Genomic DNA, 25,888 nt, shown 5'->3' on the forward strand with positions numbered 1-25,888 from the left:
TAGAGAAACAATTGTTTAATACCTATTTAAATAATCAAAGAATATTCTAGAATACCTACCTAACCTAACCTATAACTGTCGTATAATAATAAATACCTTGTAATATAATAATATTGTTATAAGTGCACGTCATCATCAATAAACAATCTTACATACTACCTATATTATAGTCGTGAATCATGATATTAAATATTATGCACCTACATAAATACCTATACTCTGTCCAGCGAAAGAACGCGCCAATTCTGCGCATCCCCCCCGCGTCACCCTGCAATCGAAACCGGTTCCCCTTTGGCAGGGTATTGCGTGGGGGGGACCAGTTTTGGTCGGTGCGCGGCGCGTACTGTGTCCTATACTTCAGCGGAGTATACCTTTATAAGTTTGGATGGCTGAAAGTCAGTCAAACTTTACAACCGTAATAATAATGACACAAACAAGCCGAGTAAAAGTAAATAATTAGCCAAGTCACATACAAGTTACAACCCAGGGACATCTTTGGGAGAGGGATATTAACTACATAATCATAATATTATATTAAAATATTATATATTATATATATAGCCATATAACCATAATGGTATTAGGTATTTACTTTTTAGGTAGATAGGTATATAAATTGCGTTATACCTAAAACGACAATAATACACAATAATACTTTATAATATTAAATTGTTATACACTTATACTTACTAAAAACTGATATATACGACACGATACGTAACTATTTTACCGAACTATATTATATTATAATATGTCCGTAAGCACGGGTGTGCTATACCGTCAATACCCCCCTCCTATGGACATTTTATGAATATAATATACAGGGTGATTTTTTTATCATGAAACACTCATTATTTCAAAAAGTATTAATGTTTTTGAAAATATTTTTTTATATAGTTTCAAGTTGTTAAAAGACGTTTTTATTAAAAAATTATATTTTTTATTCTTATGATTTTTTAAGTTTTTACTTTTTTGAAGGACAACATAGATTTTTAATTTCATATTCTAAAGCAGAATATTTTTCTTAGTATTTTGATTCATAAAAATCGAATTTAGCATGAGTACTTTATGAATTATACCTTATAAGTATTTATAGTTTAGATGGGTGAAAAGGAGTGGTACAGGGTTACCCCGCAAAATATTTGTGCACTACTCCGCTTGTCTAAACATAAAATACTTTTAAACTACTAGTCCTAAATTCGATTTTTATGTATAAAAATACTAAGAAAAATATTCTGCTTTGGAATATGAAATTAAAACTCTATGTTGTCATTCAGGAAAGTAAAAAACTTAAAGGAATATAAGGAAAAAAATATAATTTTTTAACAATTTGAAAATATTTTCAAAAACATTAATACTTTTTGAAATAATAAGTGTTTCAGGCAAACTGAATCACCTTGTACCTATGTACTTACATATAATTATAATAATTTATTGGGAACAAATCTAGTTTAGCACCCACGCTAATTTTTCAATTTTTTTGTTCAGAATCCTATGTATTACCACGAGTTAATAATAAAGTTGTTGCAAAATTTAATTGCCGACAATCATTTGTTTTTAAGTTATAGCCTTACAATCTTTGGTGTTTTACGCATTCGAACAACTCAATATTTTACCGCACGTTAAGAACTTTTCTGTTTTACTGAACAACCTTTTAGATTCTGAGCGGAGCGATGAATGTATTGATTTTACAATGATGTGTGTTTTTTTTATTAATTTTTTTTATTTTTGCGTTTGTCATCACCTTTTAGGACAGTAAAAATGTTTAGATTTTCTTCAACAGTATCTTTTCTGATAGAAAAGTAAATCTAGTTCGTACTTGGGGGGGGGGGGGTCAAAAGCAAAAATTTCCCAGTAGTTTTCAAAAGCACAGTGAAAAACAAAAGACAAATTAAAGAAAACGGGAATTTTTACGCAAATTCTGTTTTTTGAAAAAATCGATTTTGGTTTTTGGTGTAACTCTAAAACAAATGAACGTATATTATATACATGAAATTTTCACTGGTTGTTTATATTTGCAATTTCTATACACGATAACATTATAAAAATATTTTGATTTGTTTTGAACTGTTGGGAACATTTTCAGTTTCCAATTTTATTAGTATTTTTTTCCATAGATTTTAAAACTTTATTTGTTGGGTAAAAAAGCTTGAAAATTTAATACAAGGCTCCTACTATATTGTTACAATGATATTTGAAAAATATTAAAAATCCTTAGTCACAGTTTTTATTTATAAGCATTTAAAGTTCAAATCTTGACAAAATACAGAAAAATCCCGAAAATTTTTGTCAAAATAAAAATTTCTACATTTTCTATGAGCGTTTGAAATTTATATTCACTCGATTTCTCATTTAACGATTTTCTAATTTTATTGTAATTAAAAAAACGAATGAGTTTAGATACTTGAAAATTTCACTGAATGTTTATATTAGTATTTTCTATACACGATGAAAGTTTGAAAATAATTTGACACTTTTTGAGCTGTTTACGAACATTATCAGTTTTCAATTTTTTTAGTTTTTTTTTCTATAAATATCAATAAAATTTTATTTGTCGGTTAAAAAATCGTGAAAATTTAATACAAGGCTCCTGATATATTGTTACAACAGCAGTTGAAAAATATTACAAATACTTAGGCAAATTTTTTTTATAAGCATTTAAAGTTCAAATTTTGACAAAATTTATCAAATTTAAAATTTAATGATTATTTTGTAGTAAAAAATTTATAAAATGTTCAACTTTTATAGCTAAGAATTGAAAATTGAATACAAGGCTCCACGTAAATAGGTTATATATAAAGGTTATATATAGGATTGAAAATTTAAAACAAGGCTCCACGTAAATATGTTATGTATAAATTACTTTACTCCCAATAATATCATCAAATATACTTGGTAATATCATAGGCTGACTGACCGTTTTCGCTCAGAATCGTTTTTCTTATACAATGATATTATATTCAAATTTAACACCATCCATTATAGTGACCCACTTGTAACCTACTGTACAGCAGAGCAACATCCTCTTACCCACCTTTTTTTAATTTTAATGTACCAATTTAGTTAAGCATGCTGAAAATGGAGTGGAAGTCTGACTTATTTTAAAATTATAGGCTTATAAGTTATAACTAAAAAGGGTCATAGCCTATATTTGCATCCCGGTATACTGTTTTAGACAGCCTAATTGCGTTCATAGTCTATTACAAACTATTAGTAACAGAGTATATTAACTGCATAGTGCACATGATTACAATACATTTGATTATATTACATTACATTATCACATCACATTTAAAAACATAAAATTATACAAACTATTTATAGATTATGTAAAATATTAGCTATAACCTATTACATACATTTGATATATTTTCAATTTTCATGTACCTATAACCAAGGATTAAATACATAATAAGTTAAAAATGTAGAAATTATTTATTTAAATTTCAATTTAGATATAATATCATTTAAGCATACCTATGCATCAACAATTATAATAAAATCCATCTGCTTGAATGGTATAGAAATTATTAAATTTCTATACTAATTATTGGTATAGTAATTTTTTATAGGCCTAATTTCTAAGTCTTGGTTTCAATATAGGTAAATATTTAAAAATTCCAAAAATCAGAATTTTAATAAATACATTATTAAAGGATGAAAAAGCGTAGTTGCATACTTGGTTAATTATTACCTTGTATATACAAGGTGTAACAGAAAGACCTGACGAAAAAAAAAATTATGCTACCTACTTAAACATAGGTATGACAAAAATGATATAATTAGTCAATAATTTAAGAAATATACTCATGTCAGCAAATTTCCGAAAAAAAAATTTTGAAAAAAGTTATTATAGGTACGTTCCAAATTCATTTAATCAAAAAAATATTAATATTTAAAAAAATTCTAAAAAATAAACTACTTGACTTAGATAAATGTTTTTACTGTCAAAAATGTTCTTATAACCAGATTCACAAATAGACTATTTTGAATAAATTCAAACAAATTTAAAACAAATTTTAAATTTTTTATTTTCAGTGTGAAAAAAATTTTTTTTGTGTAATATATGTGTATTGCAAGTGACTAAATAATATTTTCAAAAACATTTACACTTCTTGAAATAATGAGTGTCCGATGATAAAATAATCACTCTGTATTTAAATGTTAAAAGTTAAAAACATCTTATTTTGTTGGCTGCTGACTATGTTTATTATATACTCACAAAATATCAAGGACAAGTCATTATTGGAAAGAAGTTAATTAAAACAGATATTGTTTTAATAATATACCTAATTATAAAATCTATCATAAAAACTCAAAAACTAAAACATTTTGTTGTGGAGGTTAACATAAATCATATAGGTAATATATATAAGTTTTGTTCCATCAATTGAATTTTGCGGTTCCGACACGGCAACACACTAGAAAGGCAGAAACGCAAGCTCAAAATGTATGACGGTTGTACTTGTTTCAACACGTCACTAGACCAGTTTTATGGTTACTGACAGTCAAAACGATCCGTGAATTCTGAATATGTTAGCAGCGGTGGCTCGGCATGATGGTGTAACTGTTTTTTTCTATATATTAATTTATTCTATAAACAAATTTTAATGTATAACTTAAAAGCTGTTTTAAGTCTAAACTATACGTTATTAAGTAATAATTAGTAAATTAGCATAAATAAAATTAAAACTAATTTGATACTTAGATAAAAAAGGGTTTAATTTTTGCAATTAACATTATCACGGATATCATAGACAAAATGATAACAGTGGATTCAAGGTCAACTGAAAAATTGTTCAGTGAACAATGGTGTTTTAATAGCTGTCGCTTCGCTATTATGTTCTATGGTTCCATCAGAGCTCCAGCAGTCCAACCTCTGAGACCTGAGTCCATGATCCATAATCCATCTAGGTTAGCACATGCGCAATAAATCAATCTGCAACTAGTCCCAAATGTTGTGTTGGAACTTGGAACAAACTTATTGTTCACGCGTTAACGAACAACCGCGAAAACGACTATGTTAATCTGATTCTGATATAAGTGGCAAATGGGAATACATATTATAACAATATAACCTAAACGTTATTCATCATTAAATCATTAAACAAATATATAAACGAATTTACATTGCAACTGCGTCCTTATCGGGTCACAATCCACGGGACGACATCTAAAAATACATTTAAGTCATAGGGACTGTCGTCTGTTGGTGTATGATTTTTTTAACGTTATATAGGTATTTTATAGCTGACATAGGTTATAGGTATTATATATATATATATATATTTAAATATTAGAAACGTAATACAGATAATCAAGTATTCAAGTCTTTAAATCGATATTGTCTAGAATTTTCCAAAAAATTAATGTTGATATTAGTATTTTCACCATTGATCTAATAAACATGTATATGACATAACGGTCTTATCAACGGTAAAAAAGTGATTCAAATTGAGGCAAAATAAGTATACCTATGAGTATCAATATATTATATATATAGATATGTATATAATCATATCATACAAAAATGTAAACAAGCGACCTCAAATTCGTATCAGTTAAGCATAGACACAACTAGGGTTAAAATTCTGGGGGGCTTCAGCCCCATAAAACTATTAATTTAAAATAACCCATAGACAGCTTATACATAAATCAATAAGGAATATTTTTTGGGGGGCTAAATCTTAGCCAGGGCTAAGCTTCTCTAACCCCCCCCCCCCTAGTTTCACCACTGATGTTAAGAACCGCATAACTTCAAGGCCTCAAATAGTCAAATATGAATGTATATAATATGTCAATGTCCATGTTTATAAGGTCTATAATATTAACACATCAGTTTTTGATATTCAAAGAATATTAGCGTACAATAGTACCTATATGCATAAGACTTTAAATGTACCTAAAATTATTATTTACTTAACTATTTTATAGATATTAAAATAATGTGGTCATGATTTATACATAATAATATAATATGATATACAATACTGCCACCTATTTATTAAAAGTTAAAAAAAACAGTAAATATTCATGAAACACTCTGTGTATACATTATACACATATTATACTATATGGAATACCAACGATTATTTTTATGTATTTTCCCTTAGTAAACAAGTGCATATTTCTGTACACACACACATACACACATATTTATATTATTTATTTAAATGCGTCATATATATAGTAAAAGCTATTGAAGTTCATATTTTTTATATAGATATATCGTATGATACTTATAAAATAATCTAATCTGTTAACACCTACGTATTTACAATCTATAGGTACATATGCGTTTGCGTAGTAATATATAATATACATACCTACCTATACTTAATTAAAAATATTAAAAATAATTTGTATAGTAGGTACCTACATATAAGCATTATTATTGTTCTTTATCGTTCAACGTGTTAAATAGTAGACAGTATACAAAAATCATTAGCATTGAGTACATTCATGTTATAACACTAGTACCTATAGGATATATCTATGTACAAATGTTTTTAGTATTTTATGTTTTTAATTCTGTTTGTATCATTTTAATTATCACGCTGATCGTGCGAATTCGTTATTAGGCATGATGCATTATAGGACCTTAATCAGGTGATTATTATACATAAAATGGTATTATATATTTTATTAGTTTTAAAAATATTATAGGTTATTTAATTAAGTAGTTAATACAACAATATTAAGCATAATAATTAATAACTATTAACTTTATTGAACTTTATAGTTTTTACATATTACCTATTAATTATTATTAGGTATATTGTTTAAGGACTGCATACTACGAAAATGTTCAGTAGGGCCCAGTATATCTTCTTGAAGAATAAATAAAAATAAAATAAATACTATAATATTAACACACGGGGGAAAGATTCGATTTTCTAGACGTCAACCAACAAAACCATATCGAAAACAATTAAATTTTAAACATATTATAATATTACATATTACACAGATTATCTATACGCGAAAAGCAACAATTATTAAATTTATACCTATTAGGTTATAATATAATTGTATTTGTTTATTGGACAATCGAATTTGCAAATGCTTACAACTCAATACAATGTTTTAAAATAAATACATAGGTAGGTTTCTAGGTAGGTATATTAAAATTGTAAATACTTAATCAATTATAATGTAAGCTAATATTGGACCAATTGGGTATAGTACAGATGTTCCGAAAGTAGGTTTTACTAGGGCTGACGGTATTAAAAATAATTTTCGGTATTAAGGTATTGATTTCAAAACCTGTTTGAAACGGTATACCGAAAAACCGAAATGTTTCGGTATTCTGGAAAACCGAACGGTTTTGGTAAACCAAAATAATTTTAAAATACCGGTCAGCCCTAGGTTTTACCTATGCCCGCCATACTCATAGGCCATAGCCTATCATGGGTAATTGAATAGGTTAGGTTAGGTTATTCGATACCTAGGTTAGGTTATTCGTAGTTGAATAATGTCAACCGGTATAATAAAATAGAATCATAAGATATGGTTGGGTCGTAAGCTCAATTATATAGCTTCAGTTTGTCAAGTTATTGTGAGTTTAAGATTATCTGGTAATGGGTAATAACTAATAACAATAGTATATAACAGTATATAATATATACTGTGTACATAAGAAATGGCATATATTATCTAAAAGGAAAGAACGTATAATTATATGTGTAATGAGTTAATGACTATATAATGTATTTAAAAAAATATTATTATATATTATTAACATAAATAATTTATGAATTAAATAGGTTCTAATTTTCTATATATATAGCAGATGACTCGTATGAGTTGCGAGGTTGGAATATAATAGCTAATTCAAAACGAACTTATTGTAAACGGTGGGCAATATAAAATAATGTATGTCTCAAAATCACATGCGTCCTGGAAACTACAGTGGTGCCCAAATCCCAAGATAATTTTCAGAGATATGTGTCATAATGTCATTAGATTCTATTCTTATGAATAGATTCCGTTCTACTATATTTATTCATAAGAATTGTTAGGTAGTTATTACTTTGGTTATATCTAAATCAAAATTCAAACAAGTGTAAGAGTATTTTTTGAGTTATTAAATGTATACACTATATTACTATAGGATATAATATAGTCCTTGAAAATGGTTTTAATAAATAATATAAAATAGGTGTAACATTAAACATTTAATCTAGTAAGTACTTATAATACTATCAAACAATTATTATTAAATAAAAATTATAGAGTGTTTGTAGATTAATATGAATTAATAATTACTATAATTTACAAATCATCATAGCCCCTACCTATCTTCCAAACGTATTATCATGAACCTAGTATAATAGTAGTATAATATGTATCCATAGTACCAGTGGTGTAGACAGGAATTTGCATTGGGGGGGGGGGGGGGATATATATTCATAATTTTTAAGATAAATCACAGGTATAGTGCCCCCCGCAATAATATTATATATAAAAAAATAAGCAAGTGGGTACTGATCTGCTGCACAGTAGGCATCTTATTAAGAAATTAATTGACATTAATTATATAAAAAATAATAAAAAATAAAAATGTCTATTAGGTAATAGATCAAAATTAGTCAAAATATTTTGAACATTATCAATTTTCATGTATAGAAAATAATAAAATAAAAACATTAGGTGAACATTTCAAGTACCTACGGTTATTAGTTTTTGAACTACAACAAATTAAGAAAGGTGAATTATGAGATTTTGTTAACTTACCGGTGAATATCCAATATCTAACTTCAGACGCTCATAAAAAAATATTATGGGAAAAACGCTCATCTTTTTTTTTTAATTTACACTGACAACAACTTATGATAAGCCTTGTATTAGATTTTTTTATGGACAGTAATTTTTAAAAAAAACTTATAAAAATCAAAATATCCTTCTGCCTATAGCATAAAAAGAGACGAAATATTTTGAAAATGTTATTGTGCATAGAAAATGGTTAGGTTAGGTTAACATTAGGTGAAAATTTAATTTAACTGCGGTACGGTTATTATATCTTAGAGTTACACCTAATAACAAAATTTACTTTTTAGAAAACTAGTTTGGCGTAAAAATCTCTGTTTTCCCTTATTTTTTTTTTTTGTTTTTCCCGACTCTTTTAAAAACTAATGAGAATTTTTAACTCTTGCCAAACATTTTTCACTTTTGGTCAACTTTTCCCCAAAGTACCAATTAGATTCACTTTCTTACCAGAAAATATGCTGAAGTAGAAAATCAGAATCCAAACAAGGTCATGCGGGGATCCATCCCCCATATCACCAAAGGTCTACGCCCATGCATAGTACACACAGTTAACCCAAAAAATACTCTTTCCAATTTCGATTTATACAATATAACATTCGTTAAAAGTCATCTAATTAACAATTTACAGAAAAAGCGTGATTTTTTAAAAATTAGCTAATAAATATGAAGTATACAATTTTTCTATATAGCTAATTGATTAAAATATTATACTTTTTTCGATAATATTTTTCTAATGAATTACGAAATACCAAGGGACCAACATACACAGTGGCGTATGGCGTATCTACGGGGGAATAAGGGGGTAATATTGTCTTTGGATCCCAAATTGTGTACACAATACAACATAATATAATACTAACACACATATTATAATAACATATAATAATATATTAATATAGGTACAGATACAAGGTACTATAATGTGTGTCTGTGTGTACAGTAAACAATATATATAATAATCTAGGACATGTATGTTGTCCGAATCTGCCCATACACCTAATATTGATTTGATTATAATTTATTTATTTATGTTTAAGTAATATTTTAATGGAAAGTATTTGCGTCTCCCGACAACTTTGTTTTCAATCAGACTAGCTGGTAGATACTTATATAATATTATTGTGCACAGGCCACCGGGTAGATTGTTATTCGTCATCATCTATTGCACCAGTACGAAATATAATTTATAATATGTATAATAATATTGTACTATCTACTCGCGCAACGTTTATATTATGATTATAACATTAATAAAATATATAAATATGTATAAGTATAATATTATTATAACAGTCGTACTCGTACAGAGGTATTACATTTGATATACTATGATTTACGACTTCGCAACAGGAAATCCCCGGTATACATATTACTTAGTTCTATAGGTACAAGGTACCTTATAAACTGGAAAAAAAAAAAAAAAAAAAAAAAAAGGTACAAGGTACCTACTGGCTACTAATTACTATGTATACTAAGTACAACAGACATATACGTAACATAAACATGACTTGGTATTTTTATAATTTACACACGTGTACCTATAATAATTCACACGATATTATTATATTATTACACCTATCCTACGGTTGATATATATATTATATGATGTAACGCCGACCGGTCCTATCCAAACTGCCAAATTTTCGATCGTAGGTACTCGCCGAATAAAAAGCCGAAAATAAATAATGCACATTTTATATATGTGTACGGGTTACGTCGTACCTATATATACTATAAATTATAGTATATTTTACTGTATATGAATATATTATACTGTATAATACAACTGTATAACGTTATGTGTGCGACGCAAAAAGACAACAGTAGTAATTACACAGTAAAAAATAAAAATAAAAACTAGATTTATTGAGGACCTTATTAAAAATGTACAACGCATATATGATCCATTTAATGGGAAACTCTAATATTATCAGACATCAATAGATTTTTGTGTTTAAAAAACAAAAAAATATATAAGTATGAAGCATAATTTAAATTTTTAACATCGAAGTGTATTCTTATTAGATATATTTATAGAGGCTGCCCCTACCTGGCTACCTCTACAAAGCTTTACTTATTAATTGTTGAAATATTCTCATATTTTTCTAAAATTATTTGTTCACTTTTTTTTTTGAATAGTTGTACAACTTTGTGCTGAAGAATACTTTTCTACGTTTCAAAACAAAAAATTCAAAATTGTAGTGTAGATGGCAGAATATATTTTTCTATTTATAAACATTTAAAGCTTAGAAGAGCAAATGAGCTGTATAATAATGCGCGGTATAATAAGGGACTAAAAGTTCGGTAATCTAGACTTAAAACTTTAATCTTCAAATGCTTATAAATTAATATCAACGTTTTTAGAAAGTATTGTTTCATATTATCAAAGTAAAATAAAATATGTGTTATCACAATATTAAATATATCATTTAAAAAAACGTAAAGAAATTCATTTTTGAAAAAAATTATATTTTTTTGTTGCGGAAAGGCTAATCTCACGATGTACTTAGTAAGCTGATCCTATATATAGTATATCCTGTATAGGGCTATCGGCTTTGGCCTATAGCCTACTGTATACATGGGTCTAAGTATAATTTGTTATACTTACAATATTCTCACCGGCATAGTATGCATATTATACAAGGTGATCACCAAGCATAATACAATTTTTTCTTCAATAATAAATGTATTCAAATTCTGATTATTATATACAAAAGTATAAAATATATAGATTTCATATTGAATCTATATAGTATTTATTAGGTATACAATTTTTTTCAAATTATAAAATATTAATTACCTATTAATTAATAGGTACATATAAGTATTAATTTATTGTCAAATTATCATAGCCCACATATTATTTTTCAAACCTATTATCATGAACCAAGGTTATAAATTATAATCCTTAGTAAGTAATAAGTCACTCGTTCTAATTAGGATTTATATACCTACATCAAAATATGCTCAAAAGAGTCATCTTCTTAACAATTTACAGAAAACAAAGATGGTTCTTATTTTTAAAAATATGTAATTTATAATTATCACCACAGCCTACAGGACACTTCTTAAATTGTATAAGAAATCGAAATAACTGAACATAATAATATGGTTCTTATCTAAACCCCCTTAAAATTGTCATAAATCAGAATTTGAATAAATGTATTATTAAAGGAAAATGGGGGGGAGGGGTAAGCATGCTTGATGAATCACCCGGCTGTATACATTATACATAAACATAATAATATCATTATCTAGATGATATTATATTATACCATAGGGACATAAGGCCCCCCCCGCTATCATACACATGCACGCACGCACGCACACACGCGATATTAAACCGAGGCGGCCCCTGAGGCCTTACTGCGTATTTTCGTACACCAGCAAAACTTGACAATAATAATAATATTGTAAGTAGTACATACTACATGATAATAATAATATCATACTTGAGGGGGGCTTAATTGGCCTCGTTAAGGTCGATGACGGGCGGTGTGCCACTGTGTCAGTGTGGCGCGCTGGTTGACATCCGACGCTCAGAGTTCCGAATCCAGCATTCCGCCACTCTGGCACTTGGCAGTCCGACAGGTTACGCTGAGACGCTCTGTCCTCAGTGTTCACTGCTCACAAGTCTTGACACTACGGTCTACGACAGTACGGTTTAATCTTTTATCTATGTTTCGGTCGCGTTATGCGCTAGTGCGGTAGTGTTGTACGGTTAGAGTTATGAAGATGTTCTACCCGTCTCATACTCGCGCGTCCGCCGACTGTTGGTTGCCCGAGTGCCCGACAAGTCTGTGATCGGTTGTGACTACGTTGTCGACACTTGTTTTTCTCTTCGACTTTCTCCGTTTCTTGCGGGATCGCAGAATTCGGATTTTGGGATAATACCTATTTAATAATAAATTGTTATTATTGAATTAAGTTGAATATTTCAATATTATTTTTTTATGACAAATTGTTTATTCGTTTGACGTCCCCACCAATATAGAATATACGTAATATTATCGTTTCGAACTGTATTATAATATACATGACGATAACTTTTATTACTTAATAAATAATAATAACGTACGTACCTATATACGATAATCGCGCAATATTATATTCCGTGATAATACCGGTGTCACGTTACACTAATCAGCACTCGACGACTGCCGGTCGCCGCCGAGCCGAGCGCGTAGGAGAATTAATTACAATAACATATTATTATATTAACTAATATTAAAATAAAAAAAGGACGAGGAAAAAGCAAAAAAGTTAGGTTGATCGATGATTTGTTTGTTGCGCGTTATCGAGACCGATAGGCTGATGGAGATAAATCCGATGAACTTTGTCCCCAGGTCGTGGCTTGAGCGGACACACAGATAAATGCGTTGACGACGATGAGAAACCAGTTTCTGATAGCCTATGATAAGTAAGTATAAAAACAGAAACTAAAAAACGTCCTTCTCCTCCTCATCACGAGATCTCCGCCGCTTCCGTTGGGAAATGAGAAATGTTCCACTCTCGCCACCCGACCAGCATAATATTAGACATTAGTAATAATCATAATAGTTGTTGTTACGTAAATTTTGAATACACTGCCGCCGTCGCCGCCATACGGCCGAAATATTATAGTGTACAGTTATATAATCGGAGGCATGGTCTTTTCGTTTTTCTGCCAGAAAAATCGTATTGATGTGAACAAAAAGTTTCGATTCTACTTCGATTACGAAATGGAGATTTTCGACGTCAGAGAGCAGAACAAAGTCCAGGATTCAGTTTCGATGGTTGAGGACCAAGACCAAATGGAGGATCACGATGAACCGCTTAGTAAATTCAAGGTATGTTAACGGGTTTATACCCGGTGTTTTAATCAAATATCAGTACCTATGTAATTTGAACATTTTAAATTGTTTAGGTCGAAACAAATAACCGGTTTTGGAGTGTTGGCTCTAAACTAGTGGTCTGTCGAAAGTTCATCAACAATAAGTTGGCAAAGTCTGAAGACGTCAACAGGATCGCTTTCTATAACAAACTCAAGTGCTTAGCTAATAATGAAAAAGTGACTAGTTCATATGAACTCAACAGACAAGTAAAATAATATTGAATTGTATTTATATATTATTTAATTATACAATTATTACAAATGATTGAACTGTAATTATCTGTCCAGTTAAGTCAAGAGGAGGTATTATGGCAAAGTGAACTCAAAGACTTAATATGGTTAGAATTGCGTGCCAGGCTAACTGACCGGACTATAACGAGTCAAGACAAGTATCTGTGCGAAGAGAGAAAAAATATCTGCTATCTCCTTGATGAAATTATAAACTTCAGGTTTGTATTATATGTAAATATTTACTAAAAATGTTAATATAATAATTAAACTTTAGTTTTAGATTTGATCAATTACATTCAAAAACATCCCCAACTTGTGAAGAATCGAATAATTGTTCAGGTAAGATATCAAATATACAGTTTGCTTATTAAGTTCTATAAATATGAATATTATAGATGAAGATGTTGGTCAATGTTCAAGTCGCAGTGGATGTCTTGGACTATTTTGTTCTCGATGTATTGAACAACAAAATCTAGCTCTCTGCCAAGTACAAAAACTTATGGAACGATTAGAGTATGCTGAATCTTTATTTCCATCTAGCCGAGCATTTGCAGTACAATATCCTTTATTTAAAAGTTCAGAATTCACTAATAGAGTTAAGGTAAGATTCCCAACTAATTTTAACAATAATTTATTAATTTATTTTACTCCTAAACTTTTAAGATAATGCTTTATAATCTTTTGTTGTTTGTAAATGTATCATTGTAAAATTCTGTTATGTAAAACCAAAACTGAAATTAATTTATCGATTATAAAAAAAAAAAATTGTATAGTTAATGTTTAAAATGTATTTCAGGAATAGTTTTAAGCTTTCAGTATTGGAAAATGAACATTGTATTTTTATTTTAGGCAATGTGTGTGTGGTACAATATGACAAAGAGACAGCGATTGATGTTGTTAATTTTAGGCAGACATTTAATGAAAGAAGAAGAAGTGGAGTTGGAGCCATTAAATCATTTGATGGCAACTAGTAGTTGCAGTTCAGGTTCCCCCAGGTAAATAAAAGCAATTTATAGTAAATACTCAATATATGTTACCAAGTATTATAAGTATTCTTAATTTTAATTGATTTGTATTATTTTTTGTTTTCAGTGTATCCAATGATAGTGGCAAAGGTTCATTAACACCTTCTCCTAGAACTAGTATTGGTAAATTATTTTGTATATCTACTTTTTAATTTTATATTATCTAATAAAAATAAAATATTTTTATTTAGCATTTGAAATAAAAATCTATTTATTAATGACTAAATTGTTTTAAATGTATTTATAGAAAATTTTGAATTCAAATTCAAAAGATCTACTGTGAATTATCGTGAACCAATATCATATAAAGATCTCGATTTATATAACACCCAGCCTATAGCTCATCTTAGACAACATTTTTTCCCTTACACAATAGGAATAAATTCATCTTGCTATGCTTCTCAAACTTATAGGTAAGTCATTTTCTAGAATTATCTATTTTATCAAACCATTGTCAGTTATTATAATATTATATAGTTTTTACTATTTAACAAAGCGTTAACAAGTAAATACATAGATACATTTTAGTAAATTATAAATTATGTTTTAGGCAATTTATTGCTGGTGTATTAAAGACTAAGGGTTTAAGAAAAGCATTAAAATTTCTTGATGAATTATACAAAAATGTTCTGCGTAAAGCACATTTAACTCTTAAAGAAGAATCAACAGTGGTAAATCAATATTAGTTTAAAATTAAATATTAATTAATTTTATATCTATTAATCAAACATTTATTTTAGGAAGACGATTCTAAACATGATGTACCTCATGATGAAGAATTATTGCGTTATAGTTATTGGAGTCAAGAATCAAAGGAATTGAACTTACCTTCGTATAGAGCTACATTTATTTTTTTATCTCGTATTCCATTGGATCTTATACATGCTTATCTTCGTATGAGACTTGATACTAGACCAGAAAAACCTTCAATAATGAGCATCAGACAAGTAATATATTTTTTAACTATCAGGGTTCATAAGTTCATATACCTACTATAAAACAATTGAAAATGAAGAAAAAAATTGATGTAAATTTATTATTGTAATAATTTATAAACAAACTTAATAGTTTCATAATATTTTTGATTTCAAACTTGTATGAACATATTTTATTAGTTTAATGTATTATAATTGTTTTTCTTATGCTGGATTGCACAAAACATTTAATGAATCAATAGTGAGCTAATGGTCCCTTAATTAAACAAGATTTAGTGGCCCGTGATTGGTCCATTAAATTTTTAGTGAACCATTAAATTTAATAAATTGTTTATGCAATCCAGCATTAGACCATTACTTTAAACATCTAATTTTGAACTATTTAACCATGTACATATTAATTATATTTTTAAAATGTAAATACAATAGATTAGTATTTTTAAAGTTTTTATAAAATTTTATTTTAATACATTTTGTACTTGATAGATACAAAAATAAATGTGCAACAAAACTATTAACGATGTTAACTATAAATTTAAAAATCTTAAATGCACAATAGGTATGCCCTAAATATATCATATTAAACGTGCCGAAAACAACTTCACCTTGAAGCAAATTTCTATCTTACCAAATTACTTAATACTATTTGGCAGGACTGATATACAAATGTACGAACTTACGAGCCATGTTAATTACTTATAAAAAAAAATATATTTAATAACAATTTATAATTTTTAGTTGACTTGCGAGCTAAAGGAAGGTTTAATGTTGGCTGTAGTACACAGGAGACGTTTTGTTCGTCATATACAATCAACATTATGGTCTGATACAGAAATTGGTATGAAAATATTCAAAGAACGTATAAGCCATTTTGACGAGTGTACCAAAATTGTTTTGGAAGTTTATTTGGGGTATATGGAACAATGGGTAGTGATGATGGGATATTGTAAAGCTCAAAAAAATATGCTGGAAGAAGAATGGAATGACATGAAAGTTATAATTCCTCATATTCCAGATGGTATGACAACGGTCACAAAAACATTTTGGTATGTAATGTTTTAGTTAACATTAATGTGACATTGTAGGAAATAGTTGGTAATAACTTCTTAAAAGTTAACTCAAAAGTACTATTTTGTTGCTTTTGTATGTTATTTAAAGTTTTACCATGTCTGCTACAATGAGCCAATAATAATATATAGTCAATCACTGCAATGTTAATTTAAATAAACTTTTAATAATATATAGATTATATTATTTTATTATATTAACGAATACTTTAAAAAAGTATGTTGCGCTGGAAAACTGATTTATATATAAAATTGTGGCTTAAAATATTAAAATGCTTTTATCTCCAACTAAAAAATAATGGACTTAAATGTCTTACTTTGATCTTTTTAGTTATAAAAACATTTAGCACTTTATACTACACTAAAAATGAAAGTATAATAACTTTGTCAGTGTTTTAAAATCTTGTAGGTACATATATCGAATAGTTTATACCATTTTAATACAAAAATATACTTTATTTTTGTAGCGAAATTGCCAAACACATGTTGGAAACAATATTAAAACATTTCAAGGACCAAACTCATAATCAAATAAAAATGATAGTACAAAATGTTGATCATTCTCAAACCAAGTAAATATAAATTTGTAATCAAAATATTATTATTTATTGTATATTAATTGTATTCTTAACCATATGATAAGAAATAAATTATAATGCATATACTTTTAGGCAAAACTTACTAGCCATATGCAGAGAATTACAAAATTTATTAAGCTTATTCAGAGAAAAATCTTTTCTTGTGATGTCATTAGTTAAAAATTTATGCAAAGATATGATCGAACAGTATAAAAAAGATAAAATGAATAATGTGAAGTTTGATGGTCCTTTATCTCCAATTTTGACTACAATGATACCTTTAAAAGTATGTAAATATTTTGTGTAATATTAATAGTAAAATAAATAAAAATCAACAAATTATTTTATTTATTGAGGATGCAATTGTATTTTGGTTCACTTGGAATTAAAAGCAAAGACACTGTTGCAAAAGCTTACTTACTAAATAGAAATAATTTTATGTGGACATTATTTTAGTTAGTTGAATTTTTGATATTTGAATAAAAATTGAATGCATATTATAGGAAAAATTGTTGGAAGTTTGTCGGTGTATTATAGAAATAATTACATCATTAGAGGAAGCAGCTGATACTTGTAACAGTGATATTGACGATATAACATTAGCCCCTCGTATTCGAGAAGTCTTGCACCAGATGTATAAATTTGGATTTGAGGTATGTATTAAAATAGTCAAATCTTAAATGTATAAAATGTATATTTATGTAATGTGTTTATGGGATAGTATCATAAAGAAGCTAACAAAATTATGTGTGGTCCGTATAAAGACCAAGCCACTCTCTACAACGTATCTATTTCAAAACGTTGGATAAATTTTGTACACAAACGATGTGAACCCGGTCGAGGTTTAAAGCCCAAATGGGCAAATAATGGAGTAGATTTTTTACTCAGCGTATGTGAACCTCAGAACGTTGCTGGACTTAGTGATGTGGATTTTAAGGTATGTAATATGAACATTATGTTGTATTCAATTTAAAAGAAAAGTTGTGTAACTTAATTACTTCTTTGTATAGAATTTTAAGATTTTGATAGAAAATTGTGTAGTATATATTATTGGAAAATTGGACGATGGTGGTTCGTTTTCAAACCCTAGTGTTATACAAAAAAAGCGTCATTCTTCCGCAATTGAGGGGAGGAATAAAATGTTGAAGACTGAAAAAACTTTTAAAAGTGGTAATTATAAAAATGACTTATGTGAATCAATTAATTTGGTTTAATTAATTTCATGTTCTTTGTTATAAATAAAAAAACCAAATTAGATATTGAGAGAAATGTACGGGTCATGGATGCTGTTAATAAACTAGATCATCAATTAGAAGAGAAATTGCGATCACAAGAGTTAATTGGGCACATTCGACATGATTATAATATCGAACGTATTGAGTATGTTCGTCCTCGTCCTGTACATTTTAGTTGGCAACGGGGCATAAAAATCGGACAAGGCCGTTTTGGTAAGGTATACACTGCCGTTAATAATGAAACTGGAGAATTGATGGCTATGAAAGAAATACAATTGCAACCATTTGATCACAATGCAATCAGAAATGTAGCTGTTGAGTTAAGGATATTTGAAGGCATCACTCATGAACATCTTGTTAGATATTATGGCGTTGAAATTCATAGGGTAATGGTATAGATAATGGGTGCCAATCTTATGAAATTTTTCATTTAAATTACATTTTTAGGAAGAGATGCTCATATTTATGGAATTGTGTGCTGAAGGGACATTGGAAAATTTAGTCGCAGCCACAGAAAGTGGACTACCAGAAGCTCTTTTACGTAGGTTTACTAAACAGTTGGTTAGTGGAGTGGACATTTTACACCAGCATGCCATCGTTCATAGAGATATTAAAAGTAAGATATTTCCATAATATACAATCAAACTTCTTTTACACGAAATCATTGATACCTAACATTTTCCCTGGTCCCTATAATTTCCTATAATTATTGTATTATCCTTGGATAACTCAAACTTTCTGGCTGGTCCCTTCAAACAGTCCTTTAAACATGTATTCAATTTCATCAAAAACTAAATGTTGCTTTTAAAATAGGTGCAAACATTTTTTTGACTGACGAAGGCAACTGTTTGAAACTGGGTGATTTTGGTTCTGCAGTAAAAATGAAAGCGCATACCACAGTTCCAGGAGAACTTAAAGGGTTTGTTGGAACACAAGGTAGCTATTAGCAATATTAATAGAGAGATACATTTGATATTAACATGAAATCAAATATTCTAGCGTACATGGCACCAGAAGTTTTTATGAAATCCAACACGGAAGGACATGGTAGAGCCGTAGACATTTGGTCAATAGGATGTGTGATAATTGAAATGGCTTCAGGCAAAGTATGCATTTACAGCATCACCATTGTGATCATTATAACATTTATATTGTTATTAATGTTTCTATAGAGACCGTGGCACGAGTATGATTCTAACTACCAAATCATGTTTAAAGTGGGCATGGGAGTCTTGCCAACTGTACCGGACACACTGTGCGATGAGGGCCAACAGTTTGTCGACAGTTGTCTACAACATGATCCGTACTCTAGAGCAACTATTTCGAAACTGCAAGAACATAACTTTATCAAAGTATTTATAATAAATAAATTTGTTTAGTTATTGTTCATTTGAAATTCACCCGTGTCACTGTTCTAGGTTATGCCCGAGGAGTGTGTTTCCTGTCGAATATCTTCAACTGCAATGCTGGAGGAATACATAAAATTGGGTTTTAAACGATAGCATCCAGTATTTTTTATATTATTTTAATCCTATACTGTATACTTGAACATTATATTCATGTAACATTTTAATTATTTACTCATATACACTTCGAGATGTTTTATTTTCTATTATAAAATTTTTTTGCTAGTTCCACTAAATCTAGACCATCAAATATATTGATCTCACAAAAACGTGGTAATATTTTTTGTTAGGTCAATGTATAGTGATGATAGATAACTGTAAATATTATTTTTTAGTCTTTAAAGTACAACGCGCAATAATTAAAATTATATTATGTGTTAGCTAGTAATTAAATTTTATCATATTAGGAATTAAAAAAATTTATATTTAAGTCGTTGGATGACATCATTATTGGACTAAAAATTATAATAGATTTTTTGGTTATATAATTGAAAAAAAATAAAGGTGTTGCTGATTAATTATTAAAGAACAAAATAAATTTTACTACTATGTATCGTTAATTTTACTACCTTGTCTGTAAATTATTTGTGAATGTTATTGTGGTTTTGTATTTAATAGATAGATTTGTATCCAATAAGTAACTTTTATGTTAAAATGTGTCTTAGTCTATTTATTAACTTGAATTATTGATCACATCACAACTAGTTCAATATTCAAATTATGCGGCCACTTGTTAGGATTATTAATATTGTTTTAGTGAATATGAAATACCTCATACCCATTTTGTTCTATGATATTTATGCCAATCATCATTTATTATTATTATTATTATTATTTTTTTACGTTATGTATGTATCAAGTAGTTGTTAAATTGTTTAAATTATATTCTTATACATGCCGTCCTTTAAAAAATATATAATTATGTTAAAAATGGTAAATATATAATATATTATTCATATAATGAAAATGTTATTTTATTATAAATTTATAAATGTACAATAAATTATAGTATTGTTAAGAAGCTTGGTTGTGTTTACAAATTATACTCTCACAGACAATCAATATAACCCACATCATTTAAAAACCGATAGTTCCAGTTTTTTCTACGATTTACAAGATACTACTGATAATGGCGCAGCTAGGGGGATGGATGGTTTCGGATTGTTGAAAGTTGACACAACTACACAAGCAGAGCCTTGTGATAATTGTTTGATCCATAATAAGAAAATTTTTTTTCAAAATATCAAATGTATGAATCTGTCAAAAAGAGTCAAAAAATTTTGAACATTTTATCATGTAAGGTACCCACTGGCTACAGACAATCATAATATTTTATTATAATCATTTGGTGAAAATTTGAAGCATCTATTTATAGTTAATTTTTGAATTACAACAAAATATCAAAAACCTTTTATGGAGAAATTATTAATTAACAGTAGAATATTCATCGTAAAAATGTAATTTCAAAATAATGCTTATACGAAATAAATGTGACTTTTAACTTTTCTTGGGTAGACAAATAAAAATGTTAAGATGTTCACAATTTTAATGAAATTTGTTGAAGTTCTAACTTTAGACGCGTATGAAAAAAAAAGAATTGTGGATCTGTGTTCAACTTGACTGAGAGAGATAATTATTTATCGACGATATTTAAAAATAAAAATTTTTAAAGCATAAAAAGAGGAAAATATCTTGTAAGGAAAATGCTCATCTCTATCTATATATATAAAAATAAGTGTACATTTTGAATAAACTTTTATAACTCAAGATCCACCAAACCGATTTCGATAAAAAATTCAGGACATATTAAGATTGATATGTAGATGATTTCTGTGAAGTTTTTACGCTGTGGGATAAGTGGTTCCGGAGTTATGGCCTCTTAAATGCACACCTGGCGACATGGCCAAAAACAACAACGTCTATTCCTTGATCATCGCATCACGCGTGAACGGCTGTACCGATTGTGCTAATTCTTTTTTTGTTGTGTTTGTAATTGTCAGGACTCAGGAGAAGGTTCTTATGTAATACAATTTTAGAAAACTTACCCGGAAAAGTAGAAAATATGGATGAAAAAAACAACAATAGTGGCGCCATCTGTCCAGAAAAAAAATAAACTAAATAATAAAAAATTTAGTTACAGAATAAAATAATAATAGTGTATTGCTTGCTATTATATTATCTTCTAACTCTAACAATATAAATGTGAAATGAAAATCTTTGTACAGGGTAACTCTGGAACTACTTATCAGATCTTCATGACTTTTTTTTTAAACGAAAGAGTATACCACGGAGAAGGTTTCTATGACAGAAAATTTTAGGAAAATCCACCGGAAAAGTAGGAAATTTGGTCAAATTTTATGTTTATGTCAAAAAATAAAAAATGTAGTTTATTGTTGCAGATTAAAATAATAATAGAGAATAATAAAAGAAGAAATAGAGAGAATAATAATAAAATAATTATATTATAATGGTTTCTATTGGTTGATTGAGCATGTTTGTTGATTTGTATTATTATTTTTTGTCAATATATATATATTTATAATTGAATGTTTGTGTGTAGATTAGATTTCTGGGAAGAAGATAATTTAAAAATGGTTAAATTTGGTTTTTTTTATTAATCTGATTTTAGTATGGTTAGGTAAGGAGTTAGTATTAATTGATTATATTATTTCATCATAGGTAGAATATGTCAAACTTGGTTTAACTTTTATACTTTAGAGTCTAAAGTATAAAAGTTAAACCAGTCAAAGTCTAAAGTTTAGACTTAAATCATACACTTACGTTCAAACAGTATGGTGTCCGCGATCCACCGCAGGTAGATTGCCTACCTGATAATATACTGCTGCGAATTAGAATTTTTATTCTGGGCAACGGAAAAGTTAAGATTAATTTTGAACACCATACACCGAATATTAAATAACGAATTGAACAATGTTTGAGTCATATATAGAGTTAGTACATTTAACGGGCAACGAAGTGCACGGGTTCAGCTAGTATATTATATTAACATTTATTGTTAAAATATAAAGTTCTTACGGTTATTTATTTTTGAGTTACAATAGAAAAACATAATCGATTTTGTCAATAACTGGTTTTGTGTAAAAATTACTTTTATTTGTTAATTTTTTTTCGTTTTTCACAACGCTTTTGAAAACTACTGGGAATTTTACTTTTGAGCATAGGCGTGCGCACGGGGGCAACAGAGGCAGCATATGCTGCCCCTGGACTTTCTTTGGGGCTACCGGGGCCGGCAAATATTAAATAATGGGCCTAGGTAAAATTATATTTCCATAAATGATTTTTTTTTTTTTTTTGGTCAAGTATAGATATGGATATTTTATGATTATAGAATTTATCAGTATAAAACTAATGAACCTGTTTACTATATAAAGAAATAGCCATGATTTTTAATCGTAAATATTATTATCATTTATGGTCAACAAACCTAAAAATAAACTGGGTTTTTAACGTTATCGTAATATCGTCTTAGATAATATACAATGGATGGAGCTATGTGCGTGTTTCTCGTATACCGAGCAAGCTGTGTCCAACATAACCCCCCCCCCCCTACCACCCATTTAATTTCAAGGTACAACGAGTTATTACGCATGCATTTCGCCAACAATCACTATAAAATAACTAATAAGTGGGGGGTTATGTTGGACACAGAAAAGATTATAAATATTGAGTATAATTGATGAATTTAAAAATATAATACCTGTAGACTGTAGAGCGTAGATTAGGATTATAAGTTTGTAAAAAAAGTGTATGAATGTTAATAAAAGGTTTTATTGTTTTATTTACTACCAATTGTTATTACTTTAATTATTATTATTTTTAAAATATACATATACTTTATATTATTATTAATGTTTGTTTATTTTATCATATTTTAAATAATAATTATTAACTATAGGCTTGTGGAAAAGTACACCTTAAGTGGCTTAGTACCTTACTGTACAACTGTTTATCCAAATAAACAAATAATCAATGCAACTTCAATTTTGATACCCAATAACAAAAAAAGTAAAACTATGGGCTGGGTTTAATGGTGAATTAATCTCTTGCTGCCCCTAAAACCGGAATCTGTGCACGCCTATGCTTTTGAGTACTAGATTCACTTTCCTATCAGAAAATATGCTGAAAAAGAAATTTGAACCACTTTTATTGTCCTAATAAGTGATAGCAGACACAAAATAAAAATGAAATATAAAAGGCACAAATCCTTGTAAAATAAATTAATTTAGCCTAACCTAACCTGGGGGGCCATCACCCCGCTATTCCAACGTCCGGTGTCGATGCAATTTTGTCCTCAAAAATACACTCTGTGGGAATAACTATACCGCCTTGTAGAAAACCAAATTTCATAATTTTTTTTTTAATTGCTAGAGGGAAATATTCTACAGCTAGTACTTCCCCTCTTTGTGGAAATCTACATTCATAACCCCAATTCTCAAAAAAGGGGATAAATCACTAATTACTAACTATCGGCCTATATCTTTGATCTCTATTCTCCCGAAATTAATAATTTTTTTTTTTATCTAATTTATACATTATATATTATGTAAATTGGATTAACGTCCGTTAAATAAATAGGTACGGATTAATCGAAAACCACAATGTAACGGCCCATCGGGCTGCATTTAAAATCAGACATGGGCAAATGCCCACATCGCCACACCACTGATTAGTCAATGGACATCGTATCGCAAGAATGCCGTGCGGGAAAGTAAAAATCTAATTTATAATATTACATATTATTTTTTTAAATATTGTTATCTATTTGACGATACAAATTCAAAACTTACTACTCAATACAATATTCATACTTCGGAAGGTAAGGTATTTTTTTTTTTTAAATATGATGTACCTATATAGGTAATTGTATATTAAAAAAGTGGGTAAGTGGTTGTGTCGCTTTGCTGTACAGTAGCCAGTAGGTTACAAGTGGGTCACTGTAATGGATGATGTTTAATTTGAATTCAATGATATAATATCATTGTTTAAGAACGATTCTGAGCGAAGGCGGTTAGTCAGTTTATAATTTTATATTAGCAAGTACCTACTTATATTTGATGATATTATTATGAAAAAAGTAATTTATATATAACCTATTTACGTGGAACCTTGTTTTAAATTTTCAATTCTTAGCTATAACATTTTATAAATTTTTAACTACAAAATAATTATTAAAATTTGATAAATTTTGTAAAAACTCGTACTTTAAATGATTATAAAAAAAAAATTATACCTATGTATTTTTAATAGTTTTCAATTGCTATTGTAACAATATATCAGGAGACTTGCATTACATTTTCACACTTTTTTACCCAACAAATAAAATTTTAATTCAATTTAAAGAAACAAATTGAAAACTGACAATGTCCGTAAACAGCTAAAAAAGTCAAAATTGTATGGCCAACAGAAAATGAAAACATACATTCAGTAAAATGTTCATGTATGTATAGTTATTCGTTTTAGAATAACAATACCGCTACATGAGAAATCGAGTGTAAATATCCAATCTTGTAAAAATGTGAACTTCAAACAATCATACAAATTTAATTTGCTTAGATATTCTTTTTGATAAAGGTAGATAAACTTATGAATAATCTTGTATTTCATTTTCAAATCTTAAAAATATTATAAAAAGAATATTAGAATTTAGCGTAAGAATTTTAGCGCAGCATACCTGTCTCGTACAGAAAAACCAGGAATTCGTATAGATATTATATCACATAGACATAGTTTGTCTTGAGAAATTACGGT

At 28.4% G+C, this 25,888-nt stretch overlaps 1 protein-coding gene and 1 long non-coding RNA gene across 6 annotated transcripts; one reads left to right on the forward strand and one right to left on the reverse strand.

Moving 5' to 3' along the window:
* Positions 1 to 1,111: 1,111 nt before the first annotated feature.
* Positions 1,112 to 12,989, reverse strand: LOC132951697 (uncharacterized). The gene is made up of 3 exons (XR_009665380.1): positions 12,852 to 12,989; positions 12,222 to 12,663; positions 1,112 to 4,594 (listed from the first exon to the last, which is right to left on the reverse strand). It is a non-coding gene; the product is annotated as an uncharacterized LOC132951697 (long non-coding RNA).
* LOC132951696 (mitogen-activated protein kinase kinase kinase 4) lies at positions 6,446 to 21,140 on the forward strand. Of its 5 annotated transcripts, none has more exons than XM_061023573.1 (24): positions 6,446 to 6,609; positions 13,116 to 13,189; positions 13,440 to 13,598; positions 13,676 to 13,849; positions 13,931 to 14,091; positions 14,148 to 14,212; positions 14,269 to 14,474; positions 14,723 to 14,868; positions 14,966 to 15,021; positions 15,146 to 15,311; positions 15,449 to 15,569; positions 15,639 to 15,845; positions 16,572 to 16,879; positions 17,368 to 17,472; positions 17,572 to 17,764; positions 17,982 to 18,131; positions 18,200 to 18,415; positions 18,489 to 18,648; positions 18,735 to 19,099; positions 19,161 to 19,329; positions 19,527 to 19,649; positions 19,713 to 19,819; positions 19,886 to 20,065; positions 20,132 to 21,140. In XM_061023573.1, exons 3-24 carry the CDS (start codon positions 13,491 to 13,493, stop codon positions 20,213 to 20,215), a joined length of 3,570 nt encoding a protein of 1,189 aa, XP_060879556.1. In that variant the 5' UTR covers positions 6,446 to 6,609; positions 13,116 to 13,189; positions 13,440 to 13,490; the 3' UTR covers positions 20,216 to 21,140. The 5 variants fall into 5 exon arrangements, with proteins under 5 accessions (XP_060879556.1, XP_060879557.1, XP_060879555.1 ...); XM_061023572.1 differs by lacking the exon at positions 6,446 to 6,609 and adding an exon at positions 12,288 to 12,426; XM_061023574.1 differs by lacking the exon at positions 13,116 to 13,189.
* Positions 21,141 to 25,888: the final 4,748 nt, after the last annotated feature.

This window comes from Metopolophium dirhodum, chromosome 9 (genome assembly GCF_019925205.1).
Source record: "Metopolophium dirhodum isolate CAU chromosome 9, ASM1992520v1, whole genome shotgun sequence".
Classification (NCBI taxonomy): domain Eukaryota; kingdom Metazoa; phylum Arthropoda; class Insecta; order Hemiptera; family Aphididae; genus Metopolophium; species Metopolophium dirhodum.

What these genes read in the sequence shown, in the direction of transcription:
- LOC132951696 (XM_061023570.1), top strand. Translation starts at nt 13,416, where the DNA reads ATGGTCTTTTCGTTTTTCTGCCAGAAAAATCGTATTGATGTGAACAAA. An exon ending in CTACAATGATACCTTTAAAA is followed by an intron (nt 17,765 to 17,981) that starts GTATGTAAATAT and finishes TGCATATTATAG; the next exon opens with GAAAAATTGTTGGAAGTTTG. An exon ending in ATGGCGTTGAAATTCATAGG is followed by an intron (nt 19,100 to 19,160) that starts GTAATGGTATAG and finishes TTACATTTTTAG; the next exon opens with GAAGAGATGCTCATATTTAT.